The sequence below is a fragment of the Melanotaenia boesemani genome, chromosome 12, assembly GCF_017639745.1.
Source record: "Melanotaenia boesemani isolate fMelBoe1 chromosome 12, fMelBoe1.pri, whole genome shotgun sequence".
NCBI lineage: Eukaryota > Metazoa > Chordata > Actinopteri > Atheriniformes > Melanotaeniidae > Melanotaenia > Melanotaenia boesemani.
The window spans coordinates 1,054,808-1,080,724 of NC_055693.1; the positions used below are offsets into that span (position 1 = coordinate 1,054,808).

The window sequence follows — 25,917 nt, forward strand, 5'->3', positions numbered from 1 at the left end:
GTCTGATCACTGTGAGTCGGCCCTGAAGAATAATCTGACTTGACTGCAGCAGCTGACAGGTTGTATAAAAGTGTCTGCCTGTTCTCCCACGATGCCTTGCTGCTCTGCTTTTTCACTGACCAATCACAGGCCCCGCCCTGTGTGATGTCACAGCAGTATAAAGACCCCCTGCGTCTGGCCGGCTGCTCTGAGCAGAGTCAGCGTTCCCGGCCTGGACGCCTCGGCTGGAGGGACTGCTGTCAGGAGGAAAAACAGAACTACACGGCGCCGGCCTGTAGTTTTGTTTTTTACTGAAGGGTTCCTACGCGGCTCAGCTGGTCTCATCTGGATTTCTGACTCGTTTCTGGATAAAGATTTTCCTTTTCCTGCAGATAGCCCTGCTCTGGGCTCCTCAGGCATCCTTGTGCAGACAAGTAAGTGAAGTGTGAAGTTTTATCTGTGGTGTTGTGGCTGATGGAGGCAGCGAAGTTTCCGTTCATGTTTTAGAGACTTTTCAGAGCAGCTCAGACTGGAGGCTTCCTGCTGAAGGTGAGAGCAGCGTCCCAGAATAGCTGCTGAGAGCGTCCCGTCGGCCGGCCGCTGATGGCTTTTTAAGGGAATCAGCAGCAGCGGGGCTATCACTTCTCCAGATATGTGGCCCACATGGTGGCTGTCAATCAAACCAAGGTGTGGTGGGGTCAGGAGGGGGGGGGGCGCTATTTATAGTCTGTGACCAGATTTAGCTAACCCCCACCCCCACCCGAACTCTGTGGGATGATTGACAGCAGCAGCACCACGGAGAGCAGCTGGGTCCATTATTTTTAGTTCTGATCCGATGACCGGTTTAAACATCCTCCCTTCGTGTCACGAGGCCCCGACAAGATGCAGCTTCTGACCCCAAACTTTTACACTTTAGCTTGTAAAGTTTTTCTTCAGTGGAGGAAGGAACCGGGTCTGCAGGGACCCGGATCAGAACCAAACAGCTGTGAGGAGGGTTCTTATCCCTCGTTACCCCCCTGAAGTTTAACGTGAAACCCAGTTTGGTTCAGATTTCTGCAACTTTTCCAGCTCACAGTTTCCATTCATTCACAAACTGGATTTATTTAATCCGGATTAAACCGGTTCTCCTCCAGCTGGTTCTGGATGCTGAAAGTTTAAAAATAAGATTTGAATTAAATGAAGATGAAAATCAAAAGAACATTTTACTTTTCTGACCTGAAACTGGTGAAAATATTCAGCTGATCTGAACCAGAACCTGGACCTGGTGGCGGCTCAGAGACACCGGGACCAGTCACAGTGGATCTATGCCTTTAAAGGCCAGACTGGTCCGGATGGATCTGAGTCAGACCTGTGCAGGTCCAGTACGGGCCAACAGAGATCCGTTAGAATCCTTTATGATTATTTCACTAAAACCAGAATCTGGGCCCAGGCTGTCCAGGATCGACCAGAACAAGTCAAAGCCCATGAACAGGACCGGTTCTGAAGGCTCTCATCCGGAACCTGCAGACATAAACAGAGCCACAGGCCATCAACCAGATCCAGTCAGAACCTAAAAAACTACATTCGAAGCCGTTCTACAGGAACCAGAGCCAAACAGGTCCATGGCAGGCCGAATCAGGCCAATCAGTGCCAGACTGGACCAGGAACCACCTAGAAACTGAATCCATGTGGCCCAAAGAGTCATATCCAATCAGATCCGTGTTTGTTTCTGACATCACTGATTTGGACTCGACGGGTCTCCATCAAACTGGTCGTCCCCCGGAAACGCAAAAAACTCAAACAGGAACAAACTAAATCATGTAAAGATTTACACCAGGACCAGGACCAGGTCTTCCAGCTCTAACAGGTGTTCTGATCTGCTCTGAACCCTGTGCTGGATCAGCTAGAGGGTTATCTGCTAGACCTGACAGATCCTGGAGCCCCTCCAGGGACAGGGATCTCAAAATAGCTCAGAGTGTTGCTGTCAGCGGGTCAGCTGCCAGATCTGAGGATGTCTGAGGCCCCAGAGGCACGCTGGGGGTCCGACGGGCCACTCTGGGTCCTCACATGTCACACATACTGGAGTCCGGTCTGGATGTCTGAGTGTTGGAATACAGAGAAGGATAAACAGTTTGTTTGGAGAGAACAGCTGAAGATACCAGAGGTCTTCACCCGTCAGCCAACTCTGATGGACAGAAAGTTCTGCTTTTGGATCCATGGGACCGTTTCCCAAAGGAAGACTGAAGGATTTCCATATTTCTCCCTCTAGAGTAGGAGAGTCCACCTCATCCAAGTCCAGGTTCCAGAGCAATCTGGTCTCCAGTGGGCCAAACCAGTACAATTCCAGCTTATTAACCTGAAAATAATGTTTAAGTACAAAGACGTAGAAGAGTGTTATCCACATGTTTACATTTAATGACCCTTTTAGAAAAAATATTTACAACCTGAAATGTCTGGAGAACATAAGACTTCACATTTTTTATTCATATTTCCTCATTTTATTTTATTTCTATTTATTTCATATTTGGCATATTCACATATTTATTCCAGCCCAGCGTGGATCTATAAACCAGCAAACATTTAATTCCAGAACAATCCAACATTCGACATGATGATCAGAGCAGCTTTTCCACATCTGGAAGTTCTTTTAACTGTACATACGTGTACATTTCCTCATGTGTGTGGTAATCCTGAGCATCTGAACCTCTTCAGACAAACTCTCATCCGTGAAGTCGAAAAGAAAACATAGAAGAAGTTCTCCTCCTGCCGTGGAAATGTTTACATAGAAAACATGAAGCCCCACCTGGACGGAGGTGGCGTCGACTTCTCTGGACTCGGAGGCATCTGGGATGGACCATCACAGCGGTGACCTGGACTGTGGTCAGAACAACCAGGTCCCTGTACTGTTGGACACCTGAGGACGGGTCTGCAGGGAGAACGGGACCAATCACACCTGAAACTCACCTGATCTCCTCAATGCTGGAGTGTCTCGGAAGCTTTGGGAGAAGGAATGGGAACGTTCCAGAGTGTAAAAACATTTTCTGGTGATTCATCCTTATTTTAGACATTGCCGTGAAGCCAATCAGCTGATCTGACTCAGACTAACCAATAAATAAAGGAAGAAGATGATCAGAAGTCTAGTTTCAGGCTTTGGTTTAACTTTTTAATGTTTGGGAACATTTTGGTTTTATCCAAGTCATCAGAAACTTCCGGTAAACGGTTTGTTTACTCCTTTTGAGTTATTTGGGTCTTTGTGTTTTCCAGCTTCCTCCTGGTGTTTGTTGTTGGTTACTGCAGATAAACATCCAGAAATTCTCGTTGTTTGTAATGACGTCCATGTTGTTGACTGTGTCATGTTGTCATTTCAGGGTGCCGACCGTCATGTCCACACAGGCGCCGACGTTCACGCAGCCGCTGCAGAGCGTCGTGGCACTGGAGGGTAGTGCTGCGACGTTCCAGGCTCAAGTCAGTGGTAAGAAGGAAGGAGGCTGTTCCTACAGATCTTTTCAGCAGGAGGATCTCAGTCTGTGTGGGTTCTCTGACTCGTTCCCCTGTCCTCCTCAGGTTCTCCAGTTCCTGAGGTGAGCTGGTTCCGTGATGGCCAGGTTCTTTCTGCCGCCGCTCTGCCCGGCGTTCAGATCTCGTTCAGCGACGGCCGCGCTGTTCTGATGATCCCCGCTGTGACCGCCGCACACAGCGGACGCTTTTCTGTCAGAGCCACCAACGGTGCTGGACAAGCCACGAGCACCGCTGAGCTCCTCGTCACAGGTGAGACTGACTCAGGTGAGACTGACTCAGGTGAGTCTGACTCAGGTGAGACTGACTCAGGTGAAACAGACTCAGGTGAAACTGACTCAGGTGAAACTGAGTCAGGTGACACAGACTCAGGTAAGACAGACTCAGGTGAAACTGACTCATGTAAGACTGACTCAGGTGAGACTGACTCAGGTGAGTCTGACTCAGGTGAAACTGACTCATGTAAGACTGACTCAGGTGAGACTGACTCAGGTGAGAGTCTGACATGGGTGAAACTGACTCAGGTGAGACTGACTCAGGTGAGACTGACTCAGGTGAGACTGACTCAGGTGAGTCTGACTCAGGTGAAACTGACTCATGTAAGACTGACTCATGGAAGACTGACTCAGGTGAGACAGACTCAGGTGAGACTGACTCAGGTAAGACAGACTCAGGTGAGTCTGACTCAGGTGAAACAGACTCAGGTGAGACTGACTCAGGTGAAACTGACTCATGTAAGACTGACTCAGGTGAGACTGACTCAGGTGAAACTGACTCAGGTGAGACAGACTCAGGTGAGACTGACTCATGTAAGACTAACTCAGGTGAGACTGACTCAGGTGAGACAGACTCAGGTGAAACTGACTCAGGTGAGACAGACTCAGGTGAGACTGACTCATGTCAGACTGACTCAGGTGAGACTGACTCAGGTGAGACAGACTCAGGTGAAACTGACTCAGGTGTGACAGACTCAAGTGAGACAGACTCAGGTGAAACTGACTCAGGTGAAACAGACTCAGGTGAGAATTACTCAGGTGAGACAGACTCAGGTGAGAATGACTCAGGTGAGACTGACTCAGGTGAGACTGACTCATGTAAGACTGACTCAGGTGAGACAGACTCAGGTGAGACTGACTCAGGTGAGACAGACTCATGTGAGACTGACTCATGTAAGACTGACTCAGGTGAAACTGACTCAGGTGAGACAGACTCAGGTGAGAATGACTCAGGTGAGACTGACTCAGGTGAGACTGACTCAGGTGAAACTGACTCAGGTGAAGCTGACTCAGGTGAGACAGACTCAGGTGAGACTGACTCAGGTGAAACTGACTCATGTAAGACTGACTCAGGTGAGACTGACTCAGGTGAAACTGACTCAGGTGAGACAGACTCAGGTGAGACAGACTCATGTAAGACTGACTCAGGTGAGACTGACTCAGGTGAAACTGACTCAGGTAAGACTGACTCAGGTGAGACTGACTCAGGTGAGACAGACTCAAGTGAAACTGACTCAAGTGAAACTGACTCAAGTGAGACAGACTCAGGTGAGTCTGACTCAGGTGAGTCTGACTCAGGTGAGACTGACTCAGGTGAGACTGACTCAGGTGAGACTGACTCAGGTGAAACTGACTCAGGTGAGACTGACTCATGTAAGACTGACTCAGGTGAGACTGACTCAGGTGAAACTGACTCACGTAAGACTGACTCAGGTGAGACTGACTCATGTAAGACTGACTCAGGTGAGACTGACTCAGGTGAAACTGACTCAGGTGAGACAGACTCAAGTGAAACTGACTCAAGTGAGAGTCTGACTTGGGTGAAACTGACTCAGGTGAGACTGACTCAGGTGAGACTGACTCAGGTGAGACTGACTCAGGTGAGTCTGACTCAGGTGAAACTGACTCATGTAAGACTGACTCATGTAAGACTGACTCAGGTGAGACAGACTCAGGTGAGACTGACTCAGGTAAGACAGACTCAGGTGAGTCTGACTCAGGTGAAACAGACTCAGGTGAGACTGACTCAGGTGAAACTGACTCATGTAAGACTGACTCAGGTGAGACTGACTCAGGTGAAACTGACTCAGGTGAGACAGACTCAGGTGAGACTGACTCATGTAAGACTAACTCAGGTGAGACTGACTCAGGTGAGACAGACTCAGGTGAAACTGACTCAGGTGAGACAGACTCAGGTGAGACTGACTCATGTCAGACTGACTCAGGTGAGACTGACTCAGGTGAGACAGACTCAGGTGAAACTGACTCAGGTGTGACAGACTCAAGTGAGACAGACTCAGGTGAAACTGACTCAGGTGAAACAGACTCAGGTGAGAATTACTCAGGTGAGACAGACTCAGGTGAGAATGACTCAAGTGAGACTGACTCAGGTGAGACTGACTCATGTAAGACTGACTCAGGTGAGACAGACTCAGGTGAGACTGACTCAGGTGAGACAGACTCATGTGAGACTGACTCATGTAAGACTGACTCAGGTGAAACTGACTCAGGTGAGACAGACTCAGGTGAGAATGACTCAGGTGAGACTGACTCAGGTGAGATGACTCAGGTGAAACTGACTCAGGTGAAGCTGACTCAGGTGAGACTGACTCAGGTGAGACTGACTCATGTAAGACTGACTCAGGTGAGACTGACTCAGGTGAAACTGACTCATGTAAGACTGACTCAGGTGAGACTGACTCAGGTGAGACAGACTCAAGTGAAACTGACTCAAGTGAAACTGACTCAAGTGAGACAGACTCAGGTGAGTCTGACTCAGGTGAGTCTGACTCAGGTGAGACTGACTCAGGTGAGACTGACTCAGGTGAAACTGACTCAGGTGAGACAGACTCAGGTGAGACTGACTCATGTAAGACTGACTCAGGTGAGACTGACTCAGGTGAGTCTGACTCAGGTGAAACTGACTCACGTAAGACTGACTCAGGTGAGACTGACTCAGGTGAAACTGACTCAGGTGAGACAGACTCAAGTGAGACTGACTCAAGTGAGAGTCTGACTTGGATGAAACTGACTCATGTAAGACTGACTCATGTAAGACTGACTCAGGTGAGACTGACTCAGGTAAGACAGACTCAGGTGAGTCTGACTCAGGTGAAACTGACTCATGTAAGACTGACTCAGGTGAGACTGAGTCAGGTGAAACTGACTCAGGTGAGACAGACTCAGGTGAGACTGACTCATGTAAGACTGACTCAGGTGAGACTGACTCAGGTGAAACTGACTCAGCTGAGACAGACTCAGGTAAGACAGACCCAGGTAAGACAGACTCAGGTGAAACTGACTCATGTAAGACTGACTCAGGTGAGACTGACTCAGGTGAGTCTGACTCAGGTGAAACTGACTCACGTAAGACTGACTCAGATGAGACTGACTCAGGTGAGACTGACTCAGGTGAGTCTGACTCAGGTGAAACTGACTCAGGTGAGACAGACTCAAGTGAAACTGACTCAAGTGAGAGTCTGACTTGGGTGAAACTGACTCAGGTGAGACTGACTCAGGTAAGACAGACTCAGGTGAGTCTGACTCAGGTGAATCTGACTCATGTAAGACTGACTCATGTAAGACTGACTCATGTGAGACTGACTCATGTGAGACTGACTCAGGTGAAACTGACTCAGGTGAGAATGACTCAGGTGAGACTGACTCAGGTGAAACTGACTCAGGTGAAGCTGAACCAGGTGAGACTGACTCAGGTGAGACTGACTCAGGTGAAACTGACTCAGGTGAAACTGAACCAGGTGAGACAGACTCAGGTGAGACTGACTCAGGTGAAACTGACTCATGTAAGACTGACTCAGGTGAGACTGACTCAGGTGAGACTGACTCATGTAAGACTGACTCATGTAAGACTGACTCAGGTGAGATTGACTCAGGTGAAACTGACTCATGTAAGACTGACTCAGGTGAGACTGACTCAGGTGAGACAGACTCAAGTGAAACTGACTCAAGTGAAACTGACTCAAGTGAGACAGACTCAGGTAAGACAGACTCAGGTGAGTCTGACTCAGGTGAAACTGACTCATGTAAGACTGACTCAGGTGAGACTGACTCAGGTGAGACTGACTCAGGTGAGACTGACTCAGGTGAAACTGACTCAGGTGAGACAGACTCAGGTGAGACTGACTCAGGTGAAACTGACTCAGGTGAGACAGACTCAAGTGAAACTGACTCAAGTGAGAGTCTGACTTGGCTGAAACTGACTCAGGTGAGACTGACTCAGGTAAGACAGACTCAGGTGAGTCTGTCTCAGGTGAAACTGACTCATGTAAGACTGACTCATGTAAGACTGACTCAGGTGAGATTGACTCAGGTGAAACAGACTCAGGTGAGACTGACTCAGGTGAGACTGACTCATGTAAGACTGACTCAGGTGAGACTGACTCATGTAAGACTGACTCAGGTGAGACAGACTCAGGTGAGACAGCCTCAGGTGAGTCTGACTCAGGTGAAACAGACTCAGGTGAGACTGACTCAGGTGAAACTGACTCATGTAAGACTGACTCAGGTGAGACTGACTCAGGTGAAACTGACTCAGGTGAGACAGACTCAGGTGAGACTGACTCATGTAAGACTGACTCAGGTGAGACTGACTCAGGTGAGACTGACTCAGGTGAAACTGACTCATGTAAGACTGACTCAGGTGAGACTGACTCAGGTGAAACTGACTCAGGTGAGACTGACTCAGGTGAAACTGACTCAGGTGAGACTGACTCATGTTCAGTTCTCAGTTCAGTTCAGTTTCAGTTTATTGAACATGTTTAGACATTTTGTTTACACTTTCACAATCAATATAAATCATAATAAAACTCCACCGGAGAATTTAACGAAAAGCAGAAACAAATTACCATTTGAATGTCTAATTAGTCCAAAAGGAATAGGCTGAAGCCTCAGCTTATTATGCCCTCCCTTTAGTACATTTTTAACTTAAACAATATAAACAACTACCATCACCGAAGTCTCGCTTTCAGCTTACTAACAAGTTTATATAATATATACATCATAGCATTTCAGACAGCACCCCTATCCCACTCCACAGGGTTGACTCAAAATATTCATCCGTCTTTTTATGCTTACATACAGCCTTCTGTCTCGATATAAGATTTTATAACATTTTCTTTAAACATTTTTTTAAACTGGATAATTGTTGTACAATCTTTTAATTCTTGTTCTAACTTATTCCATAAATTAACCCCCGCCACAGAAATACAGTGTTTCTTTGCATTAGTTCTTATATACGGTTTATTAAACACTTCACTCCCTCGAAGATTGTAAACGTACTCTCTTTTTTTAAACAGTTCCTGGATGTGAATAGGCATCTTATTAGTCTTTATATGGTACATAAATTGTGCAATTTTGAAGTCAATCAGGTCCTTAAATTTGAGAGCTTTTAGATGAATAAAAAGCCGATTTGTATGTTCTCTATATGTTACTTTGTTAATAATTCTAATAGCTCTTTTTTGAATTATGCAAATAGGATTTAGGTTTGTCTGGTACGTATTTCCCCATACCTCTAAACCATAGGTCATATAAGGAAGAACCAGAGCGCAGTACAGAAGATATAGATTTTTCTCGTTCAAGAACAATTTAACTTTGGAAATTATTGCTAGAGATTTACATATTTTAGCTTTGATATGGTTTATATGAGGTTTCCAACTGAGTTTATTTTGTATAATTATTCCAAGAAATTTCACTTCATTCACTTGTTCTATGTCATTATCATCAATTTTTAAGTTTCTATCGTCGTTAATGGCACGATTTCCAAAAATTTGAAATTTGGTTTATGAAGGTTTAAAGTTAATTTATTGAAATCAAGCCATTTCTTTAATACTATTAGTTCTTTTTCAACAGTATCTAACAATGTTTCTAAATTCTGACCGCAACAAAATATACTAGTGTCATCGGCAAATAGAATTAAATGAAGTTTTTTGAGACTAAACAGATGTCATTAACATACAGGATAAACAACAGAGGACTCAGCACTGACCCCTGCGGGACCCCGCAAGTCACTGGCTGCAATTGGGAGTCAGAGCCGTTAAGATGGACATATTGGGATCTATTGTCCAAAAAGCGACCTATCCAAGAGAGTGCAATACCTCTAATTCCATATTTGAACAATTTTTTTAACAATAATTTATGGTTGACAGTATCAAAAGCTTTAGTTAGATCCAGGTATACCCCAAGTGCATATTGTTTATCTTCTATAGATTTTGAAATTTTTTCTATGAGATCCACTAGTGCTAATGTTGTCGTCCTTTTGGGCCTGAATCCATATTGTTGATCACTTAGTATGTTGTACCTTTCTACAAAATCATATAGCCTTTTATGAAATAACTTCTCCAGTATCTTAGAGAACTGTGATAATATAGAGATAGGTCTATAATTCGAAAATTCCTGCTTATCTCCAGCCTAGACAGGGATCACTTTTGCGACCTTCATTCCTTCTGGAAATATTCCTGACCTTAAGGACAGGTTAAAAATATAAGTGATTGGTTTAAGAATACATTCAATTATTTCTTTTAACACTGACATATCCATTCCATTCCAGTCAGCAGACTTTTTGACTTACATTTTTTTACAATTTCAAGTACTTCATTTTCATCAGTAGCTTGGAGGAATATGGTCTTGTCAGATTGAGGTATTTTCCTTAAAAAGTCGTCAGCTTGGGAAGGATCTACTATGTTTTTTGCCAAATTGGGTCCTATATTAGTAAAATAATCATTACATATATTAGCTATTTCCTTAGTCTGCTTAGCCATTTGATTATTAGTTTGGATTTGGATTGAGGTTTTGGTTTTCTGATTATCTTCTTTGATTAATTTATTTAAAATAGTCCAAGTATTTTTAATATTACTTCTATTTTTCTCAAGAGCAGCACTAAAGTAATTAATTTTACTTGCTCTCATGATACATATTAATCTATTCTTATAGGTTTTATAGGCACTCTCTGCCTCTGCTGTCCTTTTTTTCAAAAAAACTTTATATAATTTATTCTTTCTCTTACATGCTTTTAAAATAGCCTTCGTTAGCCAGGGCTTTTCCTCAAGTTTATTTTTCTTCTTCTTATAGGCTAGAGGACAGTGTTTATCATAGAGAGTGGTAAGTAAGTGGAGAAATTTTCCGTAAGCAATATTTACGTTATCTATATAAACGTCATTCCAATTTTGTTTAATCAATTCTCTTTTGAATGCATCAATTGTCTCTTGTGTCCTAAGCCTGGTCACTTCAATGCTTTTATTTTCTTTGGGAGATTTATTTACCCTCTTAATTACTGTGAAGACTGGAAGATGATCAGATATGTCAGTGATTAGAAGTCCACTTGATATTTCATTTTCGATAACATTAGTAAATATATTGTCAATCAAAGTTGCACTTGTTTGTGTTATTCGAGTTGGTCTTGTTATTGATGGATACAAGCATAAACTATACATGGAATGGATAAACTCTGTAACAGCATTCTGTTTCTTGAAAACTCAGCAGGGTCAATGTTGAAATCTCCACAGACAAATAACATTTTCCTATTATTTGTGTCTTCATATAAATCGATCATTTTTTCTTGAAATGTTTCAATACATGATCCTGGTTTCGAGTATACAACAACTTATTAGTACATTTTTTTGACTTTTCAACTTCAATTTCTACAGTAACACACTCCATAACATGATACAAAGCTAAACATTTATTACTGACAATTTTACCTTGTCCAGTTCTGGTCCACATATAGTGCTGACTCAGGTGAGACTGACTCAGGTGAGACTGACTCAGGTGAGACTGACTCAGGTGAAACAGACTCAGGTGAGGACCCACAGGACTCAAGTGAACCTGACTCAAGTGAGACTGACTCAGGTAAGACAGACTCAGGTGAGTCTGACCTCATGTGAAACCCTGACTCATGTCAAGACTGGATCAAGGTGAGACGATCAGGTGAGACTGACTCAGGTGAAACAGACTCAGGTGAGAATTACTCAGGTGAGACAGACTCAGGTGAGAATGACTCAAGTGAGACTGACTCAGGTGAGACTGACTCATGTAAGACTGACTCAGGTGAGACAGACTCAGGTGAGACTGACTCAGGTGAGACAGACTCATGTGAGACTGACTCATGTAAGACTGACTCAGGTGAAACTGACTCAGGTGAGACAGACTCAGGTGAGAATGACTCAGGTGAGACTGACTCAGGTGAGATGACTCAGGTGAAACTGACTCAGGTGAAGCTGACTCAGGTGAGACTGACTCAGGTGAGACTGACTCATGTAAGACTGACTCAGGTGAGACTGACTCAGGTGAAACTGACTCATGTAAGACTGACTCAGGTGAGACTGACTCAGGTGAGACAGACTCAAGTGAAACTGACTCAAGTGAAACTGACTCAAGTGAGACAGACTCAGGTGAGTCTGACTCAGGTGAGTCTGACTCAGGTGAGACTGACTCAGGTGAGACTGACTCAGGTGAAACTGACTCAGGTGAGACAGACTCAGGTGAGACTGACTCATGTAAGACTGACTCAGGTGAGACTGACTCAGGTGAGTCTGACTCAGGTGAAACTGACTCACGTAAGACTGACTCAGGTGAGACTGACTCAGGTGAAACTGACTCAGGTGAGACAGACTCAAGTGAGACTGACTCAAGTGAGAGTCTGACTTGGATGAAACTGACTCATGTAAGACTGACTCATGTAAGACTGACTCAGGTGAGACTGACTCAGGTAAGACAGACTCAGGTGAGTCTGACTCAGGTGAAACTGACTCATGTAAGACTGACTCAGGTGAGACTGAGTCAGGTGAAACTGACTCAGGTGAGACAGACTCAGGTGAGACTGACTCATGTAAGACTGACTCAGGTGAGACTGACTCAGGTGAAACTGACTCAGCTGAGACAGACTCAGGTAAGACAGACCCAGGTAAGACAGACTCAGGTGAAACTGACTCATGTAAGACTGACTCAGGTGAGACTGACTCAGGTGAGTCTGACTCAGGTGAAACTGACTCACGTAAGACTGACTCAGATGAGACTGACTCAGGTGAGACTGACTCAGGTGAGTCTGACTCAGGTGAAACTGACTCAGGTGAGACAGACTCAAGTGAAACTGACTCAAGTGAGAGTCTGACTTGGGTGAAACTGACTCAGGTGAGACTGACTCAGGTAAGACAGACTCAGGTGAGTCTGACTCAGGTGAATCTGACTCATGTAAGACTGACTCATGTAAGACTGACTCATGTGAGACTGACTCATGTGAGACTGACTCAGGTGAAACTGACTCAGGTGAGAATGACTCAGGTGAGACTGACTCAGGTGAAACTGACTCAGGTGAAGCTGAACCAGGTGAGACTGACTCAGGTGAGACTGACTCAGGTGAAACTGACTCAGGTGAAACTGAACCAGGTGAGACAGACTCAGGTGAGACTGACTCAGGTGAAACTGACTCATGTAAGACTGACTCAGGTGAGACTGACTCAGGTGAGACTGACTCATGTAAGACTGACTCATGTAAGACTGACTCAGGTGAGATTGACTCAGGTGAAACTGACTCATGTAAGACTGACTCAGGTGAGACTGACTCAGGTGAGACAGACTCAAGTGAAACTGACTCAAGTGAAACTGACTCAAGTGAGACAGACTCAGGTAAGACAGACTCAGGTGAGTCTGACTCAGGTGAAACTGACTCATGTAAGACTGACTCAGGTGAGACTGACTCAGGTGAGACTGACTCAGGTGAGACTGACTCAGGTGAAACTGACTCAGGTGAGACAGACTCAGGTGAGACTGACTCAGGTGAAACTGACTCAGGTGAGACAGACTCAAGTGAAACTGACTCAAGTGAGAGTCTGACTTGGCTGAAACTGACTCAGGTGAGACTGACTCAGGTAAGACAGACTCAGGTGAGTCTGTCTCAGGTGAAACTGACTCATGTAAGACTGACTCATTTAAGACTGACTCAGGTGAGATTGACTCAGGTGAAACAGACTCAGGTGAGACTGACTCAGGTGAGACTGACTCATGTAAGACTGACTCAGGTGAGACTGACTCATGTAAGACTGACTCAGGTGAGACAGACTCAGGTGAGACAGCCTCAGGTGAGTCTGACTCAGGTGAAACAGACTCAGGTGAGACTGACTCAGGTGAAACTGACTCATGTAAGACTGACTCAGGTGAGACTGACTCAGGTGAAACTGACTCAGGTGAGACAGACTCAGGTGAGACTGACTCATGTAAGACTGACTCAGGTGAGACTGACTCAGGTGAGACTGACTCAGGTGAGACTGACTCAGGTGAAACTGACTCAGGTGAGACTGACTCAGGTGAAACTGACTCAGGTGAGACTGACTCATGTTCAGTTCTCAGTTCAGTTCAGTTTCAGTTTATTGAACATGTTTAGACATTTTGTTTACACTTTCACAATCAATATAAATCATAATAAAACTCCACCGGAGAATTTAACGAAAAGCAGAAACAAATTACCATTTGAATGTCTAATTAGTCCAAAAGGAATAGGCTGAAGCCTCAGCTTATTATGCCCTCCCTTTAGTACATTTTTAACTTAAACAATATAAACAACTACCATCACCGAAGTCTCGCTTTCAGCTTACTAACAAGTTTATATAATATATACATCATAGCATTTCAGACAGCACCCCTATCCCACTCCACAGGGTTGACTCAAAATATTCATCCGTCTTTTTATGCTTACATACAGCCTTCTGTCTCGATATAAGATTTTATAACATTTTCTTTAAACATTTTTTTAAACTGGATAATTGTTGTACAATCTTTTAATTCTTGTTCTAACTTATTCCATAAATTAACCCCCGCCACAGAAATACAGTGTTTCTTTGCATTAGTTCTTATATACGGTTTATTAAACACTTCACTCCCTCGAAGATTGTAAACGTACTCTCTTTTTTTAAACAGTTCCTGGATGTGAATAGGCATCTTATTAGTCTTTATATGGTACATAAATTGTGCAATTTTGAAGTCAATCAGGTCCTTAAATTTGAGAGCTTTTAGATGAATAAAAAGCCGATTTGTATGTTCTCTATATGTTACTTTGTTAATAATTCTAATAGCTCTTTTTTGAATTATGCAAATAGGATTTAGGTTTGTCTGGTACGTATTTCCCCATACCTCTAAACCATAGGTCATATAAGGAAGAACCAGAGCGCAGTACAGAAGATATAGATTTTTCTCGTTCAAGAACAATTTAACTTTGGAAATTATTGCTAGAGATTTACATATTTTAGCTTTGATATGGTTTATATGAGGTTTCCAACTGAGTTTATTTTGTATAATTATTCCAAGAAATTTCACTTCATTCACTTGTTCTATGTCATTATCATCAATTTTTAAGTTTCTATCGTCGTTAATGGCACGATTTCCAAAAATTTGAAATTTGGTTTTATGAAGGTTTAAAGTTAATTTATTGAAATCAAGCCATTTCTTTAATACTATTAGTTCTTTTTCAACAGTATCTAACAATGTTTCTAAATTCTGACCGCAACAAAATATACTAGTGTCATCGGCAAATAGAATTAAATGAAGTTTTTTTGAGACTAAACAGATGTCATTAACATACAGGATAAACAACAGAGGACTCAGCACTGACCCCTGCGGGACCCCGCAAGTCACTGGCTGCAATTGGGAGTCAGAGCCGTTAAGATGGACATATTGGGATCTATTGTCCAAAAAGCGACCTATCCAAGAGAGTGCAATACCTCTAATTCCATATTTGAACAATTTTTTTAACAATAATTTATGGTTGACAGTATCAAAAGCTTTAGTTAGATCCAGGTATACCCCAAGTGCATATTGTTTATCTTCTATAGATTTTGAAATTTTTCTATGAGATCCACTAGTGCTAATGTTGTCGTCCTTTTGGGCCTGAATCCATATTGTTGATCACTTAGTATGTTGTACCTTTCTACAAAATCATATAGCCTTTTATGAAATAACTTCTCCAGTATCTTAGAGAACTGTGATAATATAGAGATAGGTCTATAATTCGAAAATTCCTGCTTATCTCCAGCCTAGACAGGGATCACTTTTGCGACCTTCATTCCTTCTGGAAATATTCCTGACCTTAAGGACAGGTTAAAAATATAAGTGATTGGTTTAAGAATACATTCAATTATTTCTTTTAACACTGACATATCCATTCCATTCCAGTCAGCAGACTTTTTTGACTTACATTTTTTTACAATTTCAAGTACTTCATTTTCATCAGTAGCTTGGAGGAATATGGTCTTGTCAGATTGAGGTATTTTCCTTAAAAAGTCGTCAGCTTGGGAAGGATCTACTATGTTTTTTGCCAAATTGGGTCCTATATTAGTAAAATAATCATTACATATATTAGCTATTTCCTTAGTCTGCTTAGCCATTTGATTATTAGTTTGGATTTGGATTGAGGTTTTGGTTTTCTGATTATCTTCTTTGATTAATTTATTTAAAATAGTCCAAGTATTTTTAATATTACTTCTATTTTTCTCAAGAGCAGCACTAAAGTAATTAATTTTACTTGCTCTCATGATACATATTAATCTATTCTTATAGGTTTTATAGGCACTCTCTGCCTCTGCTGTCCTTTTTTTCAAAAAAACTTTATATAATTTATTCTTTCTCTTACATGCTTTTAAAATAGCCTTCGTTAGCCAGGGCTTTTCCTCAAGTTTATTTTTCTTCTTCTTATAGGCTAGAGGACAGTGTTTATCATAGAGAGTGGTAAGTAAGTGGAGAAATTTTCCGTAAGCAATATTTACGTTATCTATATAAACGTCATTCCAATTTTGTTTAATCAATTCTCTTTTGAATGCATCAATTGTCTCTTGTGTCCTAAGCCTGGTCACTTCAATGCTTTTATTTTCTTTGGGAGATTTATTTACCCTCTTAATTACTGTGAAGACTGGAAGATGATCAGATATGTCAGTGATTAGAAGTCCACTTGATATTTCATTTTCGATAACATTAGTAAATATATTGTCAATCAAAGTTGCACTTGTTTGTGTTATTCGAGTTGGTCTTGTTATTGATGGATACAAGCATAAACTATACATGGAATGGATAAACTCTGTAACAGCATTCTGTTCTTGAAAACTCAGCAGGTCAATGTTGAAATCTCCACAGACAAATAACATTTTCCTATTATTTGTGTCTTCATATAAATCGATCATTTTTTCTTGAAATGTTTCAATACATGATCCTGGTTTCCGATATACACAACTTATTAGTACATTTTTTGACTTTTCAACTTCAATTTCTACAGTAACACACTCCATAACATGATCCAAAGCTAAACATTTATTACTGACAATTTTACTTGTCCAGTTCTGGTCCACATATAGTGCTGACTCAGGTGAGACTGACTCAGGTGAGACTGACTCAGGTGAGACTGACTCAGGTGAAACAGACTCAGGTGAGACAGACTCAAGTGAACCTGACTCAAGTGAGACTGACTCAGGTAAGACAGACTCAGGTGAGTCTGACTCAGGTGAAACTGACTCATGTAAGACTGACTCAGGTGAGACTGACTCAGGTGAGACTGACTCAGGTGAAACAGACTCAGGTGAGACTGACTCAGGTGAAACTGACTCAGGTAAGACTGACTCAGGTGAGAGTCTGACTCGGGTGAAACTGACTCAGGTAAGACTGACTCAGGTGAGACTGACTCAGATGATACTGACTCAGGTGAGACTGACTCAGGTGAAACTGACTCAGGTGAGACAGACTCAGGTGAAACTGACTCAGGTGAGACAGACTCAGGTGAGACAGACTCAGGTGAAACTGACTCAGGTGAGACAGACTCAGGTGAGACTGACTCAAGTGAAACTGACTCAGGTGAGAGTCTGACTCGGGTGAAACTGACTCAGGTGAGACTGACTCAGGTGAGACTGACTCAGGTAAGACAGACTCAGGTGAGTCTGACTCAGGTGAGAGTCTGACTCGGATGAAACTGACTCAGGTAAGACTGACTCAGGTGAGACTGACTCAGGTGAGACAGACTCAGGTGAAACTGACTCAGGTGAGACAGACTCAGGTGAAACTGACTCAGGTGAGACTGACTCAGGTGAGACTGACTCAGGTGAGACTGACTCATGTAAGACTAACTCATGTAAGACTGACTCAGGTGAGACTCTGACTCAGGTGAGACAGACTCAGGTGAGACAGACTCAGGTGAGACTGACTCAGGTGAGACAGACTCAGGTGAGACAGACTCAGGTGAGACTGACTCAGGTGAAACTGACTCAGGTGAGACAGACTCAGGTGAAACTGACTCAGGTGAAAGTGACTCAGGTGAGACAGACTCAGGTGAAACTGACTCAGGTGAGACAGACTCAGGTGAGACAGACTCAGGTGAAACTGACTCAGGTGAGACTGACTCAGGTGAGAATGACTCAGGTGAAACAGACTCAGGTGAGACAGACTCAGGTGAAACGGACTCAGGTGAGACTGACTCAGGTGAAGCTGACTCAGGTGAGACAGACTCAGGTGAGACTGACTCAGGTGAAACTGACTCAGGTGAGACAGACTCAGGTGAGAATGACTCAGGTGAGACTGACTCATGTAAGACTGACTCAGGTGAGAATGACTCAGGTGAGAATGACTCAGGTGAAACAGACTCAGGTGAGACAGACTCAAGTGAACCTGACTCAAGTGAGACTGACTCAGGTAAGACAGACTCAGGTGAGTCTGACTCAGGTGAAACTGACTCATGTAAGACTGACTCAGGTGAGACTGACTCAGGTGAGACTGACTCAGGTGAAACAGACTCAGGTGAGACTGACTCAGGTAAGACTGACTCAGGTGAGAGTCTGACTCGGGTGAAACTGACTCAGGTAAGACTGACTCAGGTGAGACTGACTCAGATGATACTGACTCAGGTGAGACAGACTCAGGTGAGACAGACTCAGGTGAAACTGACTCAGGTGAGACAGACTCAGGTGAGACAGACTCAGGTGAAACTGACTCAGGTGAGACAGACTCAGGTGAGACTGACTCAAGTGAAACTGACTCAGGTGAGAGTCTGACTCGGGTGAAACTGACTCAGGTGAGACTGACTCAGGTGAGACTGACTCAGGTAAGACAGACTCAGGTGAGTCTGACTCAGGTGAGAGTCTGACTCGGATGAAACTGACTCAGGTAAGACTGACTCAGGTGAGACTGACTCAGGTGAGACAGACTCAGGTGAAACTGACTCAGGTGAGACAGACTCAGGTGAAACTGACTCAGGTGAGACTGACTCAGGTGAGACTGACTCAGGTGAGACAGACTCATGTAAGACTAACTCATGTAAGACTGACTCAGGTGAGACTCTGACTCAGGTGAGACAGACTCAGGTGAGACAGACTCAGGTGAGACTGACTCAGGTGAGACAGACTCAGGTGAGACAGACTCAGGTGAGACAGACTCAGGTGAAACTGACTCAGGTGAAACTGACTCAGGTGAGACAGACTCAGGTGAAACTGACTCAGGTGAAAGTGACTCAGGTGAGACAGACTCAGGTGAAACTGACTCAGGTGAGACAGACTCAGGTGAGACAGACTCAGGTGAAACTGACTCAGGTGAGACTGACTCAGGTGAGAATGACTCAGGTGAAACAGACTCAGGTGAGACAGACTCAGGTGAGACAGACTCAGGTGAAACGGACTCAGGTGAGACTGACTCAGGTGAAGCTGACTCAGGTGAGACAGACTCAGGTGAGACTGACTCAGGTGAAACTGACTCAGGTGAGACAGACTCAGGTGAGAATGACTCAGGTGAGACTGACTCATGTAAGACTGACTCAGGTGAGAATGACTCAGGTGAGAATGACTCAGGTGAAACAGACTCAGGTGAGACAGACTCAGGTGAAACGGACTCAGGTGAAACTGACTCAGGTGAGACAGACTCAGGTGAGAATGACTCAGGTGAGACAGACTCAGGTGAGACAGACTCAGGTGAAACGGACTCAGGTGAGACGGACTCAGGTGAGACGGACTCAGGTGAAACTCACTCAGGTGAGACAGACTCAGGTGAGACAGACTCAGGTGAGACAGACTCAGGTGAAACTGACTCAGGTGAGACTGACTCAGGTGAGACGGACTCAGGTGAAACGGACTCAGATGAAACTGACTCAGGTGAAACAGACTCAGGTGAGACTGACTCAGGTGAGACTGACTCAGGTGAGACAGACTCAGGTGAGACTGACTCAGGTGAGACGGACTCAGGTGAGACTGACTCAGGTGAGACTGACTCAGGTGAGACTGACTCAGTGAACAGACTGAGGTGAGACTGACTCAGGTGAGACTGAATCAGGTGAAACTGACTCAGGTGAGACTGACTCAGGTGAGACAGACTCAGGTAAGACAGACTCAGGTAAGACTGACTCAGGTGAGACTTCAATGGCCTGATTAGGCACCGCCCACTGTTCTAAATCAACGTTGATGATATTTTAAGTGTTTGATTGGAGAGAAAGTTAGACTCCGCCCACTGGTGCATGATGCAATTACACAGCATGTCCAATAAAAAGCTCCACAGTCATCGTTGGACCTACTTTATCCCTGATTACGTCATTATTCTCTGTGACATTGTCTTGAATAAGCTTCTTCAGTGTCACAGTGTCCATCCAGAGTGGCATTAATTTTTACCCAAGTGGAGGCTTGTACAGCAGCACTAAGCATGATGCTGCTTCCCTTCATCCTCCTCTCTTCTTACCCTGATGCTCCATCACTCTGGACCAGGGTAGATCTGGACTCATCAGACCACATGTTTGGATGTGATGAGTCGCATATTTGGATGTTTTTTAGCAACTTTTTGTCTCCCTGCAGCGGAGACGGCGCCTCCCAGCTTCCTTCAGAGGCTGCAGAGCTCCACCGTGAGGCAGGGCAGCCAGGTGAGGCTGGATGTCAGAGTGACAGGTATCCCCACACCTGTGGTCAAGTTCTATAGAGAGGGAGCTGAGATCCAGAGCTCTGTTGACTTCAGAATCCTGCAGGACGGAGACCTGTTCAGTCTGCTGATTGCCGAAGCCTTCCCAGAGGATTCTGGGACGTATTCTGTGACGGCCACCAACAGCAGCGGACGGGCTACGTCCACTGCCGAGCTGCTGGTCCAAGGTGAGCTCCGTCACTTTCACTAGGTGGTGTTAATCTGTCCTTACTGCAGCAGAATGATGCAGGTGTTTAACCTCCAGGTGTGTTCTCTGATGCAGGTGAAGAAGCTGTTCCGACAAAGAAAACCAAGACAATTGTGTCCACATCCCAGATGGAGACTTCTCAGACCAGAGTGCAACGGGTGAGACACACTAGCTTATCCTGAGTTACATCTTCATCTGGGCTTAGTTAGGAATTTCTGCTAACAGCAGCTTTAATCTGAATCTAACATCAGCAGCTTTAATCTGAATCTAACATCAGCAGCTTTAATCTGACTCTAACATCAGCAGCTTTAATCTGAATCTAACATCAGCAGCTTTAATCTGAATCTAACATCAGCAGCTTTAATCTGAATCTAACATCAGCAGCTTTAATCTGAATCTAACATCAGCAGCTTTAATCTGAATCTAACATCAGCAGCTTTAATCTGAATCTAACATCAGCAGCTTTAATCTGAATCTAACATCAGCAGCTTTAATCTGAATCTAACATCAGCAGCTTAATCTGAATCTAACATCAGCAGCTTTAATCTGAATCTAACATCAGCAGCTTTAATCTGAATCTAACATCAGCAGCTTTAATCTGAATCTAACATCAGCAGCTTTAATCTGACTCTAACATCAGCAGCTTTAATCTGACTCTAACATCAGCAGCTTTAATCTGACTCTAACATCAGCAGCTTTAATCTGACTCTAACATCAGCAGCTTTAATCTGACTCTAACATCAGCAGCTTTAATCTGACTCTAACATCAGCAGCTTTAATCTGAATCTAACATCAGCAGCTTTAATCTGACTCTAACATCAGCAGCTTTAATCTGAATCTAACATCAGCAGCTTTAATCTGAATCTAACATCAGCAGCTTTAATCTGACTCTAACATCAGCAGCTTTAATCTGAATCTAACATCAGCAGCTTTAATCTGACTCTAACATCAGCAGCTTTAATCTGAATCTAACATCAGCAGCTTTAATCTGAATCTAACATCAGCAGCTTTAATCTGAATCTAACATCAGCGGCTTTAATCTGAATCTAACATCAGCAGCTTTAATCTGAATCTAACATCAGCAGCTTTAATCTGAATCTAACATCAGCAGCTTTAATCTGAATCTAACATCAGCAGCTTTAATCTGAATCTAACATCAGCAGCTTTAATCTGAATCTAACATCAGCAGCTTTAATCTGAATCTAACATCAGCAGCTTTAATCTGAATCTAACATCAGCAGCTTTAATCTGAATCTAACATCAGCAGCTTTAATCTGACTCTAACATCAGCAGCTTTAATCTGACTCTAACATCAGCAGCTTTAATCTGAATCTAACATCAGCAGCTTTAATCTGAATCTAACATCAGCAGCTTTAATCTGAATCTAACATCAGCAGCTTTAATCTGACTCTAACATCAGCAGCTTTAATCTGAATCTAACATCAGCAGCTTTAATCTGACTCTAACATCAACAGCTTTAATCTGACTCTAACATCAGCAGCTTTAATCTGACTCTAACATCAGCAGCTTTAATCTGACTCTAACATCAGCAGCTTTAATCTGACTCTAACATCAGCAGCTTTAATCTGACTCTAACATCAGCAGCTAACAGCTGTAACACCAGTGACTTCAGGGGTATTGAATTCACTCAGTAGAAACCAGATGATGAACTTAAAGATTTAGATTTAGATTCTTAGAAATGATGCTGAAACTAAACTTTAACAACAGCAGGTGAGATTTTAGCTCAGCTGGTCTGACTTTCACCCTTCTGCTTCTCAGAAGGTGGAGGCCAGTTTCCAGGCCACCACCATGATGGAGATGCATGTTGAAGCAGGAATGATGACTCAGCAGTTGGCTCACAAAACCCCACCCAGGGTCCCACCCAAGCCAACCTCCAAATCCCCACCATCCCACGTTGCCAAGGTAACAGGTGGTCGTCAGCAGTCACCTTCGCCTGTCAGACACGTGAAGGGACCAACGCCCACACCTGTCAGGTATGCCTACACCTGCAGAGTCAGAGAAGCCAGAGTGAGTGAAGTTGTGTGATGAGATGTGTAATCATGTGTTTGTGTCTGCAGACCCGTTTCTCCCTCCAGCAAACTGTCCATCTCCCCCATCAGACCCGTCAAGTCTCCTGTGATGAGCAGGAAACAGGTGAGGACACGAGCAGGTGCATCGCTTCAGCCATCTCTGAACCACACCGAGAGAAGATTCATCACAGCTTTTATTATTATTATTTATTAATTACAGGTTTTTGCTTCTGTTTTAATAACTTTTCTGAACTTTTTCTTCCAAACTGTCCTGTTAATAATGTCTGTTAATGACACCAGGAGGTGAGGTATAAAATGTTGGTCCATGACCTTCCCTCTGCTGCAGGTCTCTGCCTCTCCTGAAGTCCTGCCACCCTGGAAGCAGGAAAACTACATGGCTGATGCCAGCTACACCAGCATGACCAGCGTCAGCAGCGCCACCCAGCTCCACATGGAGAAGCATTGGGAGCAGCAGGTGGCCGCCACCAGAGAGGTGAGCTTGTTGGAGGAGGAGCCTCCTCATCATGGTGGAGTCAGACAGAGGCTGCTGCAGGATGTGTGTGTGTTGTGTGTGAGCTGATGTGTCATTGTGCTGTGAATGCATCAGGACGAGCATGTTTACTGTGACCATAAGAGCGTTGCCGTGGCCACCGTGGTGGCAGCCGTGGAGCAAGCTCGTGGCCGGGGTTCGTCTGAAGGTGGCAGGTCCGGAGAGCAGGTAGACCGCCTCCATCACAGACCCCCATCCACCTTACACTATTAAGGTCTGTTTGTCTGTCAGCTGTTTGACACCGTTAACACCTCACTGACTCGTTGTCAGGGTTACGCTCATCATCATCATCGGTCATCTCAGACGGTTTTAGATAGAAGACTGAGGTTTCCTGAGACGTTTGAGTCTCCTGAAGGGAAACGTTGAACCTAAAAAATATTTTTTTAACCAAAACACAGAAAATGTGAACTGAGGAAAATTAAGTTATTTCAATTTATCTTTATTTATTTCGCACAAATTCACAACACTATCATCTCCAGGTACTTCTATAGACAGTCCAGTTCATCCAGTTTATCATAGTCTAATTATACTGGTATTAAATTAATTCATCATATGATCCACGTCAGTCCAGTTTATAACTGCTGATAAAGTAACGACCGAGCTAAGAAAAACCACCGCATTGGATCAGGCCTTTTCTTTCATTCAATCCTCCATCCTGCGCTGCACAAGGAGACATTGGAGAGGAAAACCTCCAACAGAACCAGAACCAAGAAGTATGGCCGTTTCCCTGGTCCGGTTGGGGGTGAAGAGGACAGGAAAGATGGGTCAACAAGCAACAAAACCCTAATCCAGAGAGTCCTCCCCAGCAGCCTCGGCCGCTAGCAGCAGGACTAAAAGATGGACCAGGGTCACCGAGCCAGACCTGCTGAAAGAAGGTAGAGAGGAGGTCTGAGACCTGAAGCCAGCCTGGGAGCCGGTTCCACAGAGAGGGTCTGAGACCTGAAGCCAGCCTGGGAGCCGGTTCCACAGAGAACGTCTGAGACCTGAAGCCAGCCTGGGAGCCGGTTCCACAGAGAACGTCTGAGACCTGAAGCCAGCCTGGGAGCCGGTTCCACAGAGAGGGTCTGAGACCTGAAGCCAGCCTGGGAGCCGGTTCCACAGAGAACGTCTGAGACCTGAAGCCAGCCTGGGAGCCGGTTCCACAGAGAACGTCTGAGACCTGAAGCCAGCCTGGGAGCCGGTTCCACAGAGAGGGGAAATCTGGAACTCTGAGATCTTTAGGATCCAGTGGATCTTGGTCAGTAAAATGTGAAGGTTTCTGTTGTGGGTCAGTGTTGGTTCATCCTGAACCTGGTGGAGAAACTTTGGTCTAAAAACATGTAGCATGTTGTCTAACTAAATGTTGAAAGTGAAAATCTTCAGTTCTGTGGTGTTTGGGCTCTCATGCCTCCTCTTCCTCACCTTTTATGTCCACTCTCCACCTCCACTCTGAGTAAACTGCATGTTCCACCATAGCGTTGATCTGGACCCGGTTCTTCTGGTCTTTGGGGCCGTCCTGAGTCCTGTGTGCTGCTTGTTGTCTCCAGGCTGGAGGGGAGAAAAAGGCTGAGGCGGTGGCCACGGTGGTGGCTGCCGTCGACCTCGCTCGCGTCCGGCAGCCTGCAGAAGAGGAGGAGGCTGTGGAGGTGGAGCAGCAGCGGTCTCAGGTCCGAGGACGTCTCACTTCTGGTCTGACTGTATCCGCTGACCTCAGGCGGCTTCTCTAACTCACTCTGTTGGTCACTCCAGATTCAGACAGAATTGTCCTCCTACACGGACGCCGCTGTTCCCCCGTCCACAGGTCCACATTTCACAGTTTTGAAAGTTTCTGTTCCCAAACACGAAGCGAGCTGCGAGGTAAGAGGAGCAGCGGCCCCCAACCTTCATCTTTAACACACACACATCTTAACACACTGCTGTGGTGTGGTTCACTCATCCTAAACATGTCACGTCACCTCATCCTCCTCCGGTTCTGGTCCTGCAGCTGGATCCAGACTGGATCCAAACATCAGAACCTTCTCATTGGAGGTGATGATGTTTTTCAGCTGATCAAAATCGTCTTTCAGTCCCACTGATTTTTAAACCCCGTCGTCCACTCGGGTTGAACCTCAGACCCTCCTCACGCAGCTCCATCACGTCTCCACCCACTAACCCCAGCAGAACCTGGCCTCCCCTTTGTTCTGGGTTAACCCTGCTGTCGTTGGCCCGGTCAGGTGTCCATCGCTGGTTCTGCCATCGCCCTTCTGCACAAAGAACTGTCCTCCCCGTCCGCTCCCAGAAAGATCACCAAGCCCGTCAAGTCTCCCAGTCCGTCCCGCCAGGCGGCGCCGGTGACCCCGGAGCTCCACCCACCGCCATTCAGAGACCTCAGATATCAGAGGCAGTTTGAGGGAGGGGCTTACGCTGTGAGTGAGGAGGAGTTTGAGGACTGGGAGCCTCAGGTTGGTCTTCCTTCATCTCTTCTCTTTAACCCTGTGTGGACTCTCACCTCAACTCTCCTCTTCACCGTAACGCAGGAGCCAATCACATGCTGCCCTTCATGAAGACTCCTCCACCTGTTCCTCCTGTCTTCACCTCCTGACCTTCATCTTTCTGTTCCCCCTGACCTGCCTCCTCCCTCCATCCTCACAGAGCTCCACCTCCATCAGACAGCTGCTGGGCTTCTCTCTCTGACTCTTCTTCTTCTGTTCCTCAGGAGACGGCCGCGGTGCCAACCAGAGCCCAGGAGCCCGTCCGTCCTCCCACCATTGTTGCTGTAAGTTCACTTCC

General features: G+C 44.8%; 1 protein-coding gene across 1 annotated transcript in view; it reads left to right on the top strand.

The window, feature by feature from the left end:
• The first annotated feature begins 203 nt into the window (after positions 1 to 203).
• ttn.2 (titin, tandem duplicate 2) overlaps positions 204 to 25,917 on the top strand; it is a 253,726-nt gene continuing 228,012 nt past the window's right edge. The window contains 13 exon segments of the mRNA XM_042002074.1: positions 204 to 413; positions 3,327 to 3,430; positions 3,523 to 3,726; positions 20,282 to 20,578; positions 20,671 to 20,747; positions 22,369 to 22,583; positions 22,668 to 22,743; positions 22,966 to 23,112; positions 23,227 to 23,337; positions 24,696 to 24,815; positions 24,898 to 25,005; positions 25,362 to 25,589; positions 25,844 to 25,903. Coding sequence (XP_041858008.1) covers positions 3,340 to 3,430; positions 3,523 to 3,726; positions 20,282 to 20,578; positions 20,671 to 20,747; positions 22,369 to 22,583; positions 22,668 to 22,743; positions 22,966 to 23,112; positions 23,227 to 23,337; positions 24,696 to 24,815; positions 24,898 to 25,005; positions 25,362 to 25,589; positions 25,844 to 25,903 — 1,734 coding nt within the window. The 5' untranslated portion in view covers positions 204 to 413; positions 3,327 to 3,339.